The sequence below is a fragment of the Rattus norvegicus genome, chromosome 8, assembly GCF_036323735.1.
Source record: "Rattus norvegicus strain BN/NHsdMcwi chromosome 8, GRCr8, whole genome shotgun sequence".
Classification (NCBI taxonomy): domain Eukaryota; kingdom Metazoa; phylum Chordata; class Mammalia; order Rodentia; family Muridae; genus Rattus; species Rattus norvegicus.
The window spans coordinates 11,879,718-11,895,305 of NC_086026.1; the positions used below are offsets into that span (position 1 = coordinate 11,879,718).

The 15,588-nt window shown below is 39.7% G+C and overlaps 2 protein-coding genes across 3 annotated transcripts in view; one reads left to right on the forward strand and one right to left on the reverse strand.

Annotated features, from left to right (window-relative positions):
* Window positions 1–15,588, forward strand: part of Pdgfd (platelet derived growth factor D) — a 233,943-nt gene that overhangs the window by 106,383 nt on the left and 111,972 nt on the right. The gene's annotated exons all lie outside the window — the stretch shown is intronic.
* On the reverse strand, window positions 1,827–3,674 carry Ddi1 (DNA-damage inducible 1 homolog 1). The gene has a single exon (NM_001085475.1). The coding sequence runs from the start codon at window positions 3,454–3,456 to the stop codon at window positions 2,230–2,232; it is 1,227 nt and encodes a 408-aa protein (NP_001078944.1). The 5' UTR covers window positions 3,457–3,674; the 3' UTR covers window positions 1,827–2,229.

Below are 15,588 nucleotides of genomic sequence, written 5' to 3' on the forward strand. Positions count from 1 at the left end.
TCTATTTGTAGTTGCAGTTTGTCTTGAGTACTTATTAGGAACAAAGAACAAAAAGATGTCTGTCCATGGATCTTTTAGTAGTTCTGCTGTGTAACATTTGACACAGATATAGGTAATATTAGAAAAGTGGGCATGAGAACACTGGAGGTAAGCTTGTGTTTAGAAAGAATAGCACTATCACCAAGAGTCAAGTCAAAGAAAGTGAAATGTTATTATAAGGGAAGATTATTTTTTTCTTATAACTTTTAGGAACTATAGATCTTTGATCCTGGCTGTAAAGCAGGTCTGCCTATGACGCAATCAGGATAAGCAGATAAGTGACAGTGAGGTCTGCTCAGCCCTGCCTATGACGCAATCAGGATAAGCAGATAAGTGACAGTGAGGTCTGCTCAGAGCACGACTTCTTGCCTTTAAATGGGTTTATATAATAGGGTTTCTATAATATCAATATTTTTAATTTAAAAAGTAATGTGTATCAACATGTGTCTCTGTGTGATCATATGTGTATGTGAATGTGTGTGGAGAGTGCAGAAGAGAGCACTGGATCTCCTGGAGCTGGAATTGCAGTTAGTTGGGAACCCTCCATAGGCTGGGGGAACTGAGCTCGGTCATCTGGAAGAGCAAAGAGAGTCTGGCCACAGAAATATTTCCACAACCCTCTACTATCCTTCTTAATCATACTTCCCCTGTTCTGACAGCCTCTGGAAGTTGAAGTGTTATCCTCAGGTGTTTTAGGCTAGAACTAAGTCAAAGGGATTCTACTTCCCAGCATTAATCAGTCTGAAAGTCAGCTTTCTCAGATAACAGCTGAAAGGCCTAAGCATGTACTTTCAAGATGGCCTAACTAAAATTTTAAAATAGGTATCCGAGTCCTGGCCTATCTATGGCTCACACTCACCTTCCAAGGCCATCACCATACAGTCCAAGAACATCCAGAATTAAGATTAAAAAGTAGTCCAGTTCATTGTTTGTCTTACAATTGTGTTTTCTTTAAAAATAAGGAGAAAAATATGCTTTGAGAATACCAAAAAGGGTGGAGGTAGATGTTATAAGCTGGACCTTAGGGGAATCTTGGGATAGAGAAAATGTAAAGTAGTGTAAACTTGGTGAGCATGTTGCCCTAAGCAGGCATTTGTGAGTAGCAGTCAGCTCAGCTCGAGGAGGAAGAAGACTGTGCAGACTACTCACACATATCCTAAAGAGAACAAGTATGAAAACAGACAGATCTGTGAGCATGAAAGCCATTAGAGTTAGGATATACCTTAGTGGGTGGAAGGCTTGTCTGCCATGTACAAGTGGCCTACATTTTCTGTCCAACATCACCATACTTGGTGTCATGGCCCTGTTTGTATACCCACCACTACATGAAAGCAGCAGAATTAGAAATACAAGGACCTCTTCAGCCATATCTGAAGCCAGGTTGAAAATCATGAGACCCTGTCTCTAAAAGGTATGTAGAGCGGTGACAGGGGATGCTGAAGATCTGGCTCAGATAGTAAAATGCCTGTTGCAGGTGCACAAGGACCTAGGTTTTATCTCTAGCACTCATATAAAACAGAGGGATTAATCAGATAAATAACTATACAATAGCAATACTGGAAAGGTTCCAGGTTCTGTGAGAATTTGTCTCAAAAGCTAAGGTGGAAAGAGATTAAGAAAGATATCCAAATTTCTCAACTTTTGCTCTATGACTGTTAGGGGGTGCACGCGCGCGCACATACACACACACACACACACACACACACACACACACACACACACACACATACACTTATACCCCATATTCACACGAGGTTGGGTGCATAATACAAGACCATTGCTATTGCTTATGTGAAAACATTTCGTTTACATGAAGTTTTAGCCTTAAAGAATGGCTTCTTTTCTAAGGACTTGAACAAAATAAATAACCCTTGGCTTGGACATGCCATCCTATAATCTGATAGGGGAGACTTGTTTTCTTTCTCCTAGATTGTTGAGAGGCCAACTTGAAGCTCCATTCTGTCCCCTGGATGAGGTTCGGTGATCTGGGAGTGAAGGACTGGGCCTACATACACACTCTGATGAATCACTGATGACTTACATAGTCACCCATCTGTGAACTCAGTCACAAGGCCAGGGTTGGTTGCTAAGTTGTTTTTAATGATGACTTTGCCAGTGAGCTCATGTCTTATAATTTCCTTGGGACCTAAGGCTTGCTTCCGTGTGTCAGTGGCTTACATATGACGTCCTTCAATGCTTTTTCCGTCCTGGACCCTTGACAGGATGTTTGATACTACCTGCCACTTCCTTGTCTGAAGAGTCTTCCTGCACTGCTCCACTCAGCAGCTTAGCACACAAGGGCAACTCTCCTTCGGGAAGGAAGTGAGTCTGTGATCCTGTAGTGCCAATAACCAGCACGTTTTTCTTTAGGTCAATGGAACACTGGTGCCTCCTGAGCATATCAAGCCCTAGAAGGATATCCATGGGCTGCTCTTCAAGTATAGAGAAAGAGCACTGTAAGAAATCACCTTCAATCTGAATCTGAGCCAGATGAACGCGGCCCATAATCCTCTGTGTGCCTACTCCCTTAGCAACCCCAGCCCACCGTCGGTCTACCAGTCTCATGATATTACATCTCTCAGCACAAGCTTGGCTCATGATAGTCATCTGGGCACCTGAGTCAACAAAAGCCTTTAAAGGATGCCCGTTCACTTTGCAGTTAATATAGAGCATAGCCACTTGTCCAAAACTCTCCGGAGCCTCTTCCATGGCTATATTCATATTTTCTTCAATATTCTGCTGTCGGATTTCTTCTTCTATTCTAGCCTGTGTCTCCTGATCAAATGGGTCAGCAGAATAAAGACGAAACATCTCTTGCTCTCTCATGGCCCTTTCTCTCTGCTGTTCCACCAGGACCTGAGAAAATGTCTCGAGGTTTCCACTAAGCAGAGCTTCCGCCAAAGCAGGATTCCGTTCCTTCAACAGGGACAGGTCATGGGGGTTGGAAAGCAGCATGCTTCGAATCAGGGCAGGGCTGTTGAGATCCTGAGCAAAAGCCATATTCTCTCCAGAAGCCAATCCGTGGGCTTGCTGTGTTGATGGTATACGTTGATGTTGGTGATGATGGTGTTGATGCGGATGTGGGTGTCGCGAACTTGATGTTCCAGGCACAGCCGACCCAGACCCAGTGAAATCTGTTCGAGGATGGTTCGGAGCCCTTCCTGGAGGCCGAGGTCCCACATTATCCTTCTGAAGTAGTACAACCATATCACCATCTTTGAGTCCATAGGAGCCCAGAGAGCAGTGGTCATCTGTGAGGAGCTGCTCCATGTAGACGATCTGGGCCTCCTCCGCAGGCACACCAGATTCAAGCTCACAGAGGACTCTGAAGTTTGAGAGCTCAAAGTCAGGGTTGACCTGTAAGGAAAAGGTTACCTCTGTGAGGTCCCTACGCACACAATAAACAGTGATCAGCATGATATATGCTCAGGGAGGCCAGGATGGCAGAAAACATCTGGTGGCTCACTGGCTGACTAGTGCTGGTTTGGGTGTATACTTGGCCTGCCCCTCACACCTTGGTGTGAAACTCATTCAACTCTCAGAAAGGCAAGCCAGTGGCTAGAGTGGGGGTTGCCTCCTAGCCCCAGTGCCAGCTGATACCCCATGGAGCCGTAAAGTAGCAATTTCATATATGTGTGTGCTGTTTGGAACTTAGAATGTCTGTTTCCATAGAAATAGTTGCTCAAAGCCAATGGGTTCCAAGACTGGCTCTCAAAACCTACTTAGTACAGGCTATGCAGATCATCTCATTTTTCTTCTAAACATGCTAATATCCAGTCTGTTCACCAGTCTGCTCACTGTAGGCCTGTATTCTATGTACTTTTTCATATCTCTGAAAAGTGAGGGTGTGACTTTGACATTTCAAGGGATATGCTGCATCCTTAGTAGATCACACGGGTCCCTGCCATTGAAGATAGACAGGTAAATCAGTTTGGGTAGGCGTAATTGTTCAGCACTGTCAGTAAATAGCACAGAGGCTGTGGCCACTAAAGAAGTGACAAGCAGAATGTAGAAGGAGGACATTTTTTTCTGGGTGAGAAGAGGTTAGCCATTTCAGAAAAAATAAAATGCAGGGGAGAAAGAGGAAGAACAGGAAGTTGGGGTAGTAAGAAGATAGAAAAGAATAAAAAAGATTTGAGACATTTGGTGGTTGCTGCTGTTTCCCGTAATTGACATGTAGAAGGGTCTGCAGCAGAGGAAGAATATGAGCATCCAGAGAGCATCTCAGAAGCTGAGGTGGAGATGTTGATGGAGCCTGGAAATTGCAGAACTGAGCAGTGGGGAAGAGAGGCATTCTCATTTGGATGGACATACTTGATGTGGGTCATATTGAAGACAAAGTGGAAAAACAGCCTCTAAAACAACCCATGAAGAGTGGGTAAAAATAGACTGTTACCTTCACCAAATGAGAGAAAGGAACTTCTGAGGAAAGCAGTTCAATGCAGCTTCTATCATAAAGTACATGACAACCCAGAAGCTAAATACTTCTATCTCTGACCCTGGGGCACAGTTACCCCACCACACAAATACCTACCTCAGAGTAGAAAATCTGAAGACAAGGGTGATTGGGTAGAACTCTTGTATGTTCATTTTTCTCTAGACTTCTTAAATTGTCCTGTGCTATAAAGCATTCACGGGTCCCTTGGTCCTCCTTCACAAGTGTATACCTATGAATCAAAAAGTAGTCACAGTTCTGTACGCGAACCTTTCCTGTATTTAGGAACTTTAAGCTGTGCCCCATCCTGCAGAGGCTCTTGCACCAGCCTAAAAAATACTCTTTTATTTCTGTTTCTCTTGTGTTTGTCTACGATGAAGGATTGTATATCACTTCATGCTTTAATTATCTCAATGTGGCCATACTCTATTTCCTCATATTATGAATGTTGACTGATTGCATAACAGGAAGCATTAGCTGAATTCTGGAGATACAGTCATAAATGATGTTCAATTCATGCTGTGTTCTTATAGGCACTCAGAGTCTAAACAGGGACGCATGCATAAACACAAACTGCAGATGTGAAATATGAAGAAGAAACCATATTAAATTTCTGCACGGCCTGACAGAAATCACTATTAGGAGAACAGACATGGGAAACGGTGAAGTCGAGTAGGAAAAATTTTCTGAGAGAGAGAGGTTTAGCGAGATGAGGGGTTAGTTAGGTGGGTATCAGACAGTGGAGAAATAAATCAAGAGGAGGAGCATGCTCTGATTTATAGGATTTTTTAATATCGAGAAAATACAAAATTTTTGGGTAAAAAGGAACAGATTTTTCTGGTAAAAATATTAATGATTTAGAGAAAATTTTACTAATAGAGATTTGAAAAGGCATCGAAATATAACCATTCAATGTCATTTTGATCACTGTTGTTGCATGTGTATGTGTGTGCATATGTATTCATATATGCATATATATATATATATGTATACTCATACACAGGAACATGGTGGTCAAAGTTTGCACTTGGCTTCTTATTAATTCTTCTCCCTACGTGTTAGGCAGGGTCTATTCCTGGGAGCTGAGCTTTCAGACTCAGCTACTCCGATGGCCCTGGCATCCCCAGCTCCAGCCCTAGGTCCAGGGATCACAGGCTGGCATCCAAACCTGTTTGGCAGTTTTGGGGCTGTCAGGATCTGAACTCCTGGCCTCACTGCTGTGTGCCAAGTGATTTACCCACACATCTCTGCAGGTCATTTGATTTCCACAATGTCTATTACACTCTATTAAACTATGGAGATACTACTAGGGGATTTTTGTTGCTGTTTTTTGGTTTGGTTTGGTTTGGTTTGGTAGGATAAGTAGGATATAGAATATTTTTGTGCTATTCCTGTTCTTTTCTTTCAGTTTTTGTAAAGCAAAAGTTGAAGGTTCACATTAAAAGAAACTAAGATCTTCTTTAATGTTACCATTGCTTAGATAACAAACAAATCAGTTTTATGGGAACTGTTCTGTTACCTTGACGTAATTATTTCGTTTTTCTGGCACTTTTGCTAGGAAGTAAGCTTTACTGTTTACCTTTGACCCAGAAGGAAGAAAAGAGTCTCAAGGTCTGGCCAATTAATTCTAATCACCCCTAACTCACACAGTAAGGCAGCCTTGACTGGAATCAGCCGGTTCCACCCACTCTGCTCTTAAACCTTTTTCACAGAGCAGCTACACTCTCCAAAGATAAACAGTCTCCCTAGGCCATTTGCTTTTCCTGTCTTGTATATTGCTTACTTCACTGACTTTACTCAGCATGATTGGTGATTCAAATATTATATGTATAATTTTCTTAACCCAAATTTTAATTAAAGGCATCATCTGATCATGAAATAAACATGGAGATTTTACACATTCCCAAACATCAAGTTTGCCATGAACCCCTGTGGTACAGAAGTGTCGACTGATGGTGTGTGAGCTAACCAGGTGGGCTCATGAAGTAACCTGAGATTCTTGCTTTTTCTCTAGGAATCCTTTAAATATTTCCTGAATAGTTTTTCTTTGCAAGTGTGGTATAAGAACATAATTGAATCTTTCTTTGAAAGGTGAGAATTCTGCAGAGTCTCGTGGCTGTCTCTCAGAAAATGAATTCTTATTCTACACATCTAAATACTCAGAAAATGGAAGAGAGAACACTGACTTCATAGTAGATTAAAAAAGAAAAAAAAAGGAGTTTTTTTTTATTTGTTTGTTTCATTTTATTTCTGGAATAAACCACCTCTACAATTAGCTCCCTTTTAAGACTTTGATGCGGTGCCTCTCAATCTCTCTAATGCCTTTATCCTTGAATACAGTTCCCCACGTTGTGGTGACCCTTAACCATAAACTTAGTTTTCTTGCTACTTCATAATTGCAATTGTGCTGTAAATTATAATGTAAATACCTGATATACAGGATGTCTGATATGTGACCACTGTGAAAGGGTCTTTCAACGCCCCCAAAAGAATTGTGACCCGCTAAGTTGAAAACCAATGCCTTCATGCAACAATAACAAGAAACCTTAGATAATTGATGGTCCTGCACTCAGTTGATGTTTAAGGCAAACATGCTTAAGGCAAAACAAAATAAATATGGGGTTTATTTTTCTGAAAGAAAAAAAGAACGTCTCATTAAATGTCATGTCTCACATACATAATAATCAAAGCTTGTTGAGTACTCATATTTGCTTACTTTGCTCGGAGTCCTTCCTCTAAAATCCTGATGGCTCAGGATGTTGATCAGTAGCAGATCAGTTGCTTAGCTCCAGGAAGCCCTGAGTTTCTTCCTTAGTAAGGGACTGAGTTCAGATCCCTAAGACCAACGTAAAGCTGGATCTGGTAGCAGTTGTTTGGGAAGCCCGGACTGTCAAAACAAGCTGGGAGGGAGAAACAAAAGAATCCCTGGAGAACTGTGGCTAACTAGCCTGGCTTAGAATCTGAGGCAAACAGCATGAGATCCTATCTCACCGAACTTGGAGGGCAAGAACTGACACTGAAAGTCGTCATGGGAATGCCAAACACACATTCACAAACAAATAATCATACATACGTGGATCTTACACACACACACACACACACACACAGAGAGAGAGAGAGAGAGAGAGAGAGAGAGAGAGAGAGAGAGAGAGAGAGTAATCAAGACTGAATAAGCAGATAAATCATCATGTGAAAGTTTCAAATGTGGTTGCTAATGCAGCTCTCTTCTGGACAAGGAACTGAGTTTTTCATTGTTCTTCCATCTGCTTTTTAGTAATTCATAAGCTTAGACAAAGTGTCAGTAAGAGAACAATGAAGTCTCTAAGTCAGAACACTCATTACATCTTCATTGTGCTTTTACCTTTGGAAATGTTAGCTTTGTTACATTGAAACTATTTCTGAGTTATTTCCAGCATTACATGCTTCTATGTCAGATCCCTTGCCTTGCACAACCTGAAATTCTGAAAATTCTTATCATGTCTCTTGTTCATGATACATGTCAAAATAGGATTAATAACAAAATGAACACAGATCTGCCTTCACAGTGAAGAACAGGCCACTTGACAAAAATCTTAGTAAAAGCTTTCACTTACAACCATATACATTTTCCAATGATGTCAGAACCACGCTAAGATGGAAAGCTATTTTAATTTGTTGTCTATTCTAATTATTATTATTTCTGGGCTTTGTCTTACCCTTTCCTCCAAATGATTCCCCTAGCAAGTAAATGGAAGGCAAAACCATTCATTGAAAGCCAATTGACTCAGTCCTGTAAAGTGTCCTGAAATGTATAGACACAATGGTTTGGTGGATGCTTTGAATATAAAACACATTTGTTTTCCACACTTAGAGATGGTCTTAGAAACATGTCATCAATTCCGCATCATAACTATTTAATAACCACTATTCATGACCATAAATAAGCTAGGGATAGGAGGGCAGGCAGAAGAATGGGAGTCAGTGTCCTCCTCCAAACAAGTTGCCTATTAATGGAGATAAAAATTCATGATTGCTGAGTTGTGTTATGGAATAGAAATTAACAACAGATGTATGAATAAGAAGTGATGGTTACTTAGCAGGTAGATGTATGTGTGCTGCAGCAGTAGAATGGGGGAAATTTCTGGAACTATCTAAAATCCTTACAAGAACTGTCACTGAAGTGGTGCTGTAAGAAGGACGTCACCAACTTGGGATCTAGTGAGAATGCATGCCTGAAGGATCACAATACTTTCTTGACCTTGGTTTAGTTTTGATTTGCTCCATGTAAATTGTTCTACCTTGTTTTCCTGTGATTGATTCTTAACCAATGTATTAAGATGGTAAAAATTAGCACATCAGAAAGATAGTCTTTCTCAAAAAACACCCCATCCCCACCCTAGTTTCACCACAGGCACAAGCAAAATGGAAGCCTCTGCTTCCAAATGATAAAATTGTTACTTCATACACAAAGACCCTGGTCAAACTCTGAATGGCTCATTGTCTCTGTTCAGCCAATGAGCAGCAGTGAAGAGTCCTTCAGTCTTGGGCTTTCTGCTGCCCACCCATCTCTGCTTCTGCTTTTCTTTAGTAAGTTGGGCGTGTTTTCATAGAAAATAGGCATACTTCATTGGGAGTTTACCCCAAAGTCTTTACAGATGTTCTACTTGTGAATATGTACAGTTGCTGAATCATAATACCTTTCGAAGAGGATTATAATGATGTGTCAGACTGACCAATAATATCAAAGAAAATCTGAAAGTAGCTAGATTTGGGGTTACTCACAGGCCTTCACCTCACACATCTAACCTTTCAATACAGAGCAATAGCATACACTTCCTAATCATCAACTAATCAGAACATGTCCAAACTCACTGTGTGGCAAGTCCTTTCATTTGTGGTGATGGCCAGAGGCCACAAAAGGCCAGGCCTTTGTAGAATAGTTATGCATATTGAAAGATCTCAAATAAAGAAGAAAAGGCCCCTTGTCATCCCAGACATTTGGATTTTTACCAAATACATAAATGAAAGGGAGCACTTCTGCAACTGTCTCGTATAGGAAAGAATTTCCAGACTGGTGGTTGTGTGGCCTTGCCATTCTCAGCAGCACGTGAGCTAATGAATTGCTGTGGTAACTAGTATGGCTCAAGCCCACCTGTCTGTAGAATTTCCTTGTATTCCAAACATGAAAACAAGAAATAAAGCCTGATCAATCAAATCTTCGTTATTTTAAGATGGCAAAGAAAAGATAAATCAGCTCAGCTGCTATCTGTTTTCCCCCAGCAAACTGAATTTAGCAACCTGGACAGGGGAAGAGTTGAGACTGTTGGCATGCCGGCAGGCTTGTGGAACTTCTGTTGTTAGAATGGTTGGAGAGCATTTGTGCATCAGTGGACTGTGTACCCTCTGAGGGACTGGGCCTAGAGCTTCTTCAACTGTCCTCTTTCACATTAGTATATATAACACACTCATAAATATTCTACTTGCTGTGCCTCCTAACATGTGCTTAACCACTGATGTATTCTTGTGCTCAGTATCAGGAAAATACCTTCATGTTGTTTCTCAGAGTAGCTCTAAGGAGTACAGGAACTAAGCAGAATTTGTACCCTGGCTTTCAAAACCAGGAACCCAATTTGTGATACTGAGGACAAAGAAGATAAGAACTTTGATTTTTATTGTTCATTAGAAACTAGATGAAATGAAACAAAATGTCTCCAGCAAACCAGGCAAAACTGTTACTGAGTCCTTTACTTTCTCTGAATTAAAAGAAAAAGAGCTCAAAACACTATTAACTTTAAATAAAAGCCTGTTGTATTTTGATTACTAACTGCCATGTTATTCGTCTAGAATGTAAAGCTGTAGTAGTGGGCTTGTGTTTAAGAGATATTGGACCCGATGTTCCAAGGATAACCACAAATTACTACTTATGAACTTTCATGAAATATACTGACATTTCAATGACATCCAAAAGGGAAACCCTATTACGGTTGAGATATCTGGTAAGAAAGTTCTGTTCTGTGGCCTCTCTACGTAGAAAGTTGAAAGCAGTATCATCAGCACTTGGATTTGCAGCAAACAAGCCAAAAACATAGAAAATTATAGAAATCAAAGTAAAATTGTAATTGAATTTGTAACAATGTCTATGGAGCAAATGTCTTCACAGTTAGCAACCAGCCCCCCCAGTAAGAATTACAAGGAAGATCAGTTGTGTTTTTAATGGAGGAATATTCTTAGCTAATATAAGTAAAAATGTACTAGACAAAAAAGTCTCAATGAAGAAGTAAGATGTTTCATATGTTTAATGTAACAAGTTCATGGCTCATCACAACATCTTTAATATCTGTTCTTTGAAAATATTGACTTGATCTAGTTATTGTATCCAAAAGTAGTCTAAAAATGCATTGAAAACAAAGATATGCTACCATGCCTCATGAAATCATAATATTCTGTATCAACTGTAGTTGTGAAGAATGATCCTCTGTGAACCCTGGCACAATCCCTGGAGTCAGAGCAGAGATATGAATCGATGTATGGAAAGCTTTTGAATCAGAGAAGTTGATCCCAAGTTCTTTGGTTCCTCCCTCTATACCTGTATGTCCATGAACACCTCAGTCATTTCTACCAGGACCTTGCTATCCTGTCATGTAAAACAGTAATGATGGGGGCAATCTCTTTTCCAGATGGGTAGGAACTCTTCGGAATAGTCAGCAGAAAACAGTCAGAAGATACAACAGCCACTGTCCCAGATGGGAGTTCAGAAACTGCCCTGGCAGAGACAGGGCTGAGAGGGTACACATTTCTGCCTGACTTAGCCTGCCCAGAGCTGCTGAGAACCCCTAGTCAGATTCCATGGGCCTTCAGCAGTCAGGTGATGTTTTCAGGTCTCCCGGGAAAGAGCCTTTGCTTCCATCTCCAGTGGATGGAGGTTGACTTGTTTTTGAGAAAGGCATACAAGGTAGTGGTAATGTTGTGACTTTGTGATGTTTATGCTTTTGGAGCAGGCACAGCTCCTTCTCCAGTGCATCTCCCAGATTCCACATGAACATCCCTGCAGAGCTGACATCTTTCCATTTCCAGAAGCTTTGTGTGTTTCTTGTTTTCCTTGGGAACTTCCCAGCGGAAGCATTATTCTGATCTTGTTTCTCCCAAGATGGCCTATGCCACATGCGTGTTTGCATACTCTTTCCAGGCGACATGTGCTATGATTGAACTTGACAGGTCAGGTAGAGTCACATATTTTATCCATTGTGTTGATTTTTCCTAAACTACTTTCTTTAAGAGGTTCAAGTAATTCATGGAGCAAAGCAATGAATTTGCACCTCACATCATCAATCAAGCAAAATCATATTGTGGCTTCAGGAGGGTGTCTGGCATTGTTCCTTGGGTTGGCAGTCGCAGTGCTCTTCACTTTGGCTCTGGATTGGCTACCTCAGAGTCGAAAGTGCCCCAACAGTGGGCCTGGGAATTTTGCATACTTATTGAGTAATTCTCATGCACAAAGGCATCAGACAGTTGTTTTTAATCTTTGCTAACACACCAAATCCAATTAGTGCTGCCCATATCTGTAAAGGTAACCACTAGAGTATGGAGAATTTACCAGTCACCACACATTCAAAATGAATCATTCTTCCTCCCCCAGCAACTAGCAATGCCAGTGGCTCTTCAGTAAGGGACAGGGGCCGGGAGTTAGGAGTAGGGAAGCATGAAGCAAACTCCCACGAATGTATAACTTTCTTTGTGTTTTAAAGAATGATAATGTTCATATTTTGTTGATGGCCAAGAAACCTATCAGGTATTGATTCAGCGGATTGGGCTGCAGCTTCAATCATTTAGGATACTGTGTTAAGATGACATTGTCACTGAGTAAGAACATGTTCCATATTCTGCACACGGCACCTTAAAATCAGCTCTACTGTGGAGACTGAACAGATTTGACACTTATGTGTGCAAATGGGTAATTTGTATGCACGTTTTTGACAGAGGTCTAAGTATCTGCCTCATTGTTTTGACAATATTAGCAAATATTAGGAAGCACTGACTTCAGCTGCAGTTATTTGCATGCAATTTGAATGTCAACCCACTGTGGTTCTTTGCAGGAAATTCATATCCTCTGACCATTTGTGCTACACTTGCAATGTCAACAAAAGTATGATAACTGGTGAATTAGAATGTTTCCATTTTCTTCAGATCATATAATGTTGGATTATTCGGGAAGCATTTGTGCATATTCAGGACATGTTTCATGCTCCTCCTCTAGTGAAAGAGATGAAAACTTCATTTTTACACTAAATGTCAAATTGCACTTTATAAGAGATCTTCCTGTGGTGGAGTTTCAGGGAGAAACCCTGTCCCTGATCAGGTGATTTCTTACCACAGGAGGCTGACCAATGTCACATATATGGCATACATTATACATGTGGTATATAATGTTGAAGTTTATAGGATCTTGTCAAAAGCCAGGACTCTTTGAAGAAATGTTTACCCTCACATTACCTTTTTATCCAAGTTTTTTACCATTTTCTTAACTGTGTTTAGATTCTACATTAAAACATGGCTAATATTAAACATAAGTTGACTTTTATACATGCAGGAAAATTGTTGATTGTTCCTTAGAGAAGTCTAGTGGCACATGTAAGGGACAATAGTCTTCCTGCCAGTCTGTGCAAATCTCTGCTGCAAACTCCATGTGGAAGTTTGTAACTAAAATAATATTTCATTCTTAGAAGCGCTGAGCCCTGTGTTTCCACACGATGTTACTTAAACCTTATAGCTCCATAATGTGTTTCATGAAAAAGATAGTTGTGTGTCTTAACACAAAATTGTTTTTATGTGATATTGGGCCTGGACACTCAGAGAAATGTTGTAGTTTATCAGAATGGATCAATATCCTGCTTTTATATACTAGATTAGATCTTGTGCTAGAATTCTCAATGTTCTTTTCCACTAGTACTCAAAACCAACACATCTTCAATGTCTCCCAGTAGGTATGTTTAAAGATAGTTCTGTGAATCTCTCTTTGGTAAAGGAATAAAAAGGAAAGCCTTAATTACAAAAGAAGATACTGAAGATCTGAGATGAAGATAGATAGAGAACTACAGGGAGTGAGCAGGATCCATGATGCTCAGAGAGGGGACCACAGATGGGATGGCAGAGCTCTTGCTCATCGAGCAAGGCTTACTTACAAAGCTTCGGGTTACTTAATTATACCTTTTTCCAGAAGACACTGGAGCACATATCTGCAACAGAATTTTAATTATATACAAAGTTTTAAAAAGTGGAACATTCCACTCTGGGGAGCCCACACAACACTGAAATGACTGTAACTGTTTTATTATATTAGTTGCCACAGAATTTGGCTGTGGTTGCTCACTCAAGGTTTGTGTATACATGTTCTATTTCTTTGGGCAAACATTTTCTGTTCTTTTTACATTTTGCCTATCTATAAATTTATACCAACAGGCCTTTAAGAAAATAAATACCAAATCTAGACACTTTATATAATTTATTGCCTGTATGGAATCCAAGAAATTTTAATAGCAATAAAAAGTAGGCTACACATTACAGTGTATGTACAGTTTGTATATATAAACCTAAATGCAAAAAAATTTTAAGTTCCAGCCTATGTGCTAAATTTTGACTTAACATAGTAGTCACAGGAACTAAGATAAAGTATCATGTCATTTATTTCTTGTAAGTTTTAAGGTCAGCTTGTTCCTTTCTTATCACTGTGGTTGGACCACATGTTTTGGAAACAGACATAAGAAAATTGGAAGCATAAGATCTGTCCCTTGTGGGTGGAACAAAAAATATAGGGTATGGTAATGTGACACTTCTAAATAATAATCATGAAAGCATTATTCTAGAAACAGTTCTGAATTCCCAGGAAGACTGCATAAATTAATGCAATAGCCTTTTGAAGGGAATTTAGTCAACTACTAATTTTAAACAATGTCCTGAGGGAACCCATTAAGTTAAAAATTTAAAGCACACAAAAAAATAGGTGATCAACTGAATCCACACTACAGAACAGAAACTCACACTTGATTTTGTGGACTATTCTAATGAAGCAAGATGAATGTATTTAGTATATTTTAGCCTGCATACATTCTATATTATATTAAAACTTTAGAACATAATTAAAATCTTCTGTTATATCCTACTTTGAAACAATCTTCTTTTATTAGTATAGCATGGCTTAAAGGGGAAGAGGGGAAAGGGGATAGCATTTGAAATGTAAATATATAAAATATCCAAGAAAAATAAAATTTAAAAATAGCAACATAAAATAAAATAAATGCATTAAACTCGAAAAAAATATAACATATCTTTGTGGGCTGCATTCTTCTTTTGTTGTTTGCTAAACTAATCAAGATAGAACGTCAGGAATAATGGTCATTTCCATGTATCAGAGCACTGAAGAAGACTTTTAGCACTTAAGAAATTAGGAGGCTTTAACACATCCCTGAATATGCCACTCACAGGTATCTCAGTTATCACTACTTGTAATTGCTTGTAGACAAGGTGTGTATATTTTTCCTCCAATAATATCCACATCAGTAGCCATGTCTGTTCTTAATTTTGAAATATACAGTTCTTATGTATCTTAGCTAACAATTAAGCATGTTGAGCTGTGTAATGGACATCTCAAGACTCAGTGGCTTAAACTAAAAATGATGTATTTTCTTTCATATCTGGGGTTAGTGGGTTTTGACCAACCTAGAAGGGCTTGAATGATTCAGATCTTAGCTTCAAGCTAGATCTAGATCTGCTATGTATATTTCTGAGCCTTAGCCAAACTGCCTGTTCAACAGAACGCTCTGTCCAGTTATGAAAGCTCAAGAGGTTTAAAGAAAAACACTTGAAAAAACTAAAGCATGGCTCAGAATTAGTAACTTTCCTTTGCATTTTCTTGCCACAATCCAACCACATTCTCAGGATCTGCACCAGCAAGGCCAGAAACTAAATTATGGCCCTATGTGGGAAATTACAAAGATATAACGGAATCAGTAAAATAGAGTGAAAAATGGAACAACAATCTAGTCTACGATTGAATGTTCTTAGGAACTGACCCTTAGTTACTTAATCTCCTGAAACAATGCTGACTGAGATATTTTGGTAACAGATCCTTGCTGGTGAGT

Coding starts and splice junctions, on each gene's coding strand:
- Ddi1 (NM_001085475.1), bottom strand. CDS start 3,456: ATGCTGATCACTGTTTATTGTGTGCGTAGGGACCTCACAGAGGTAACC.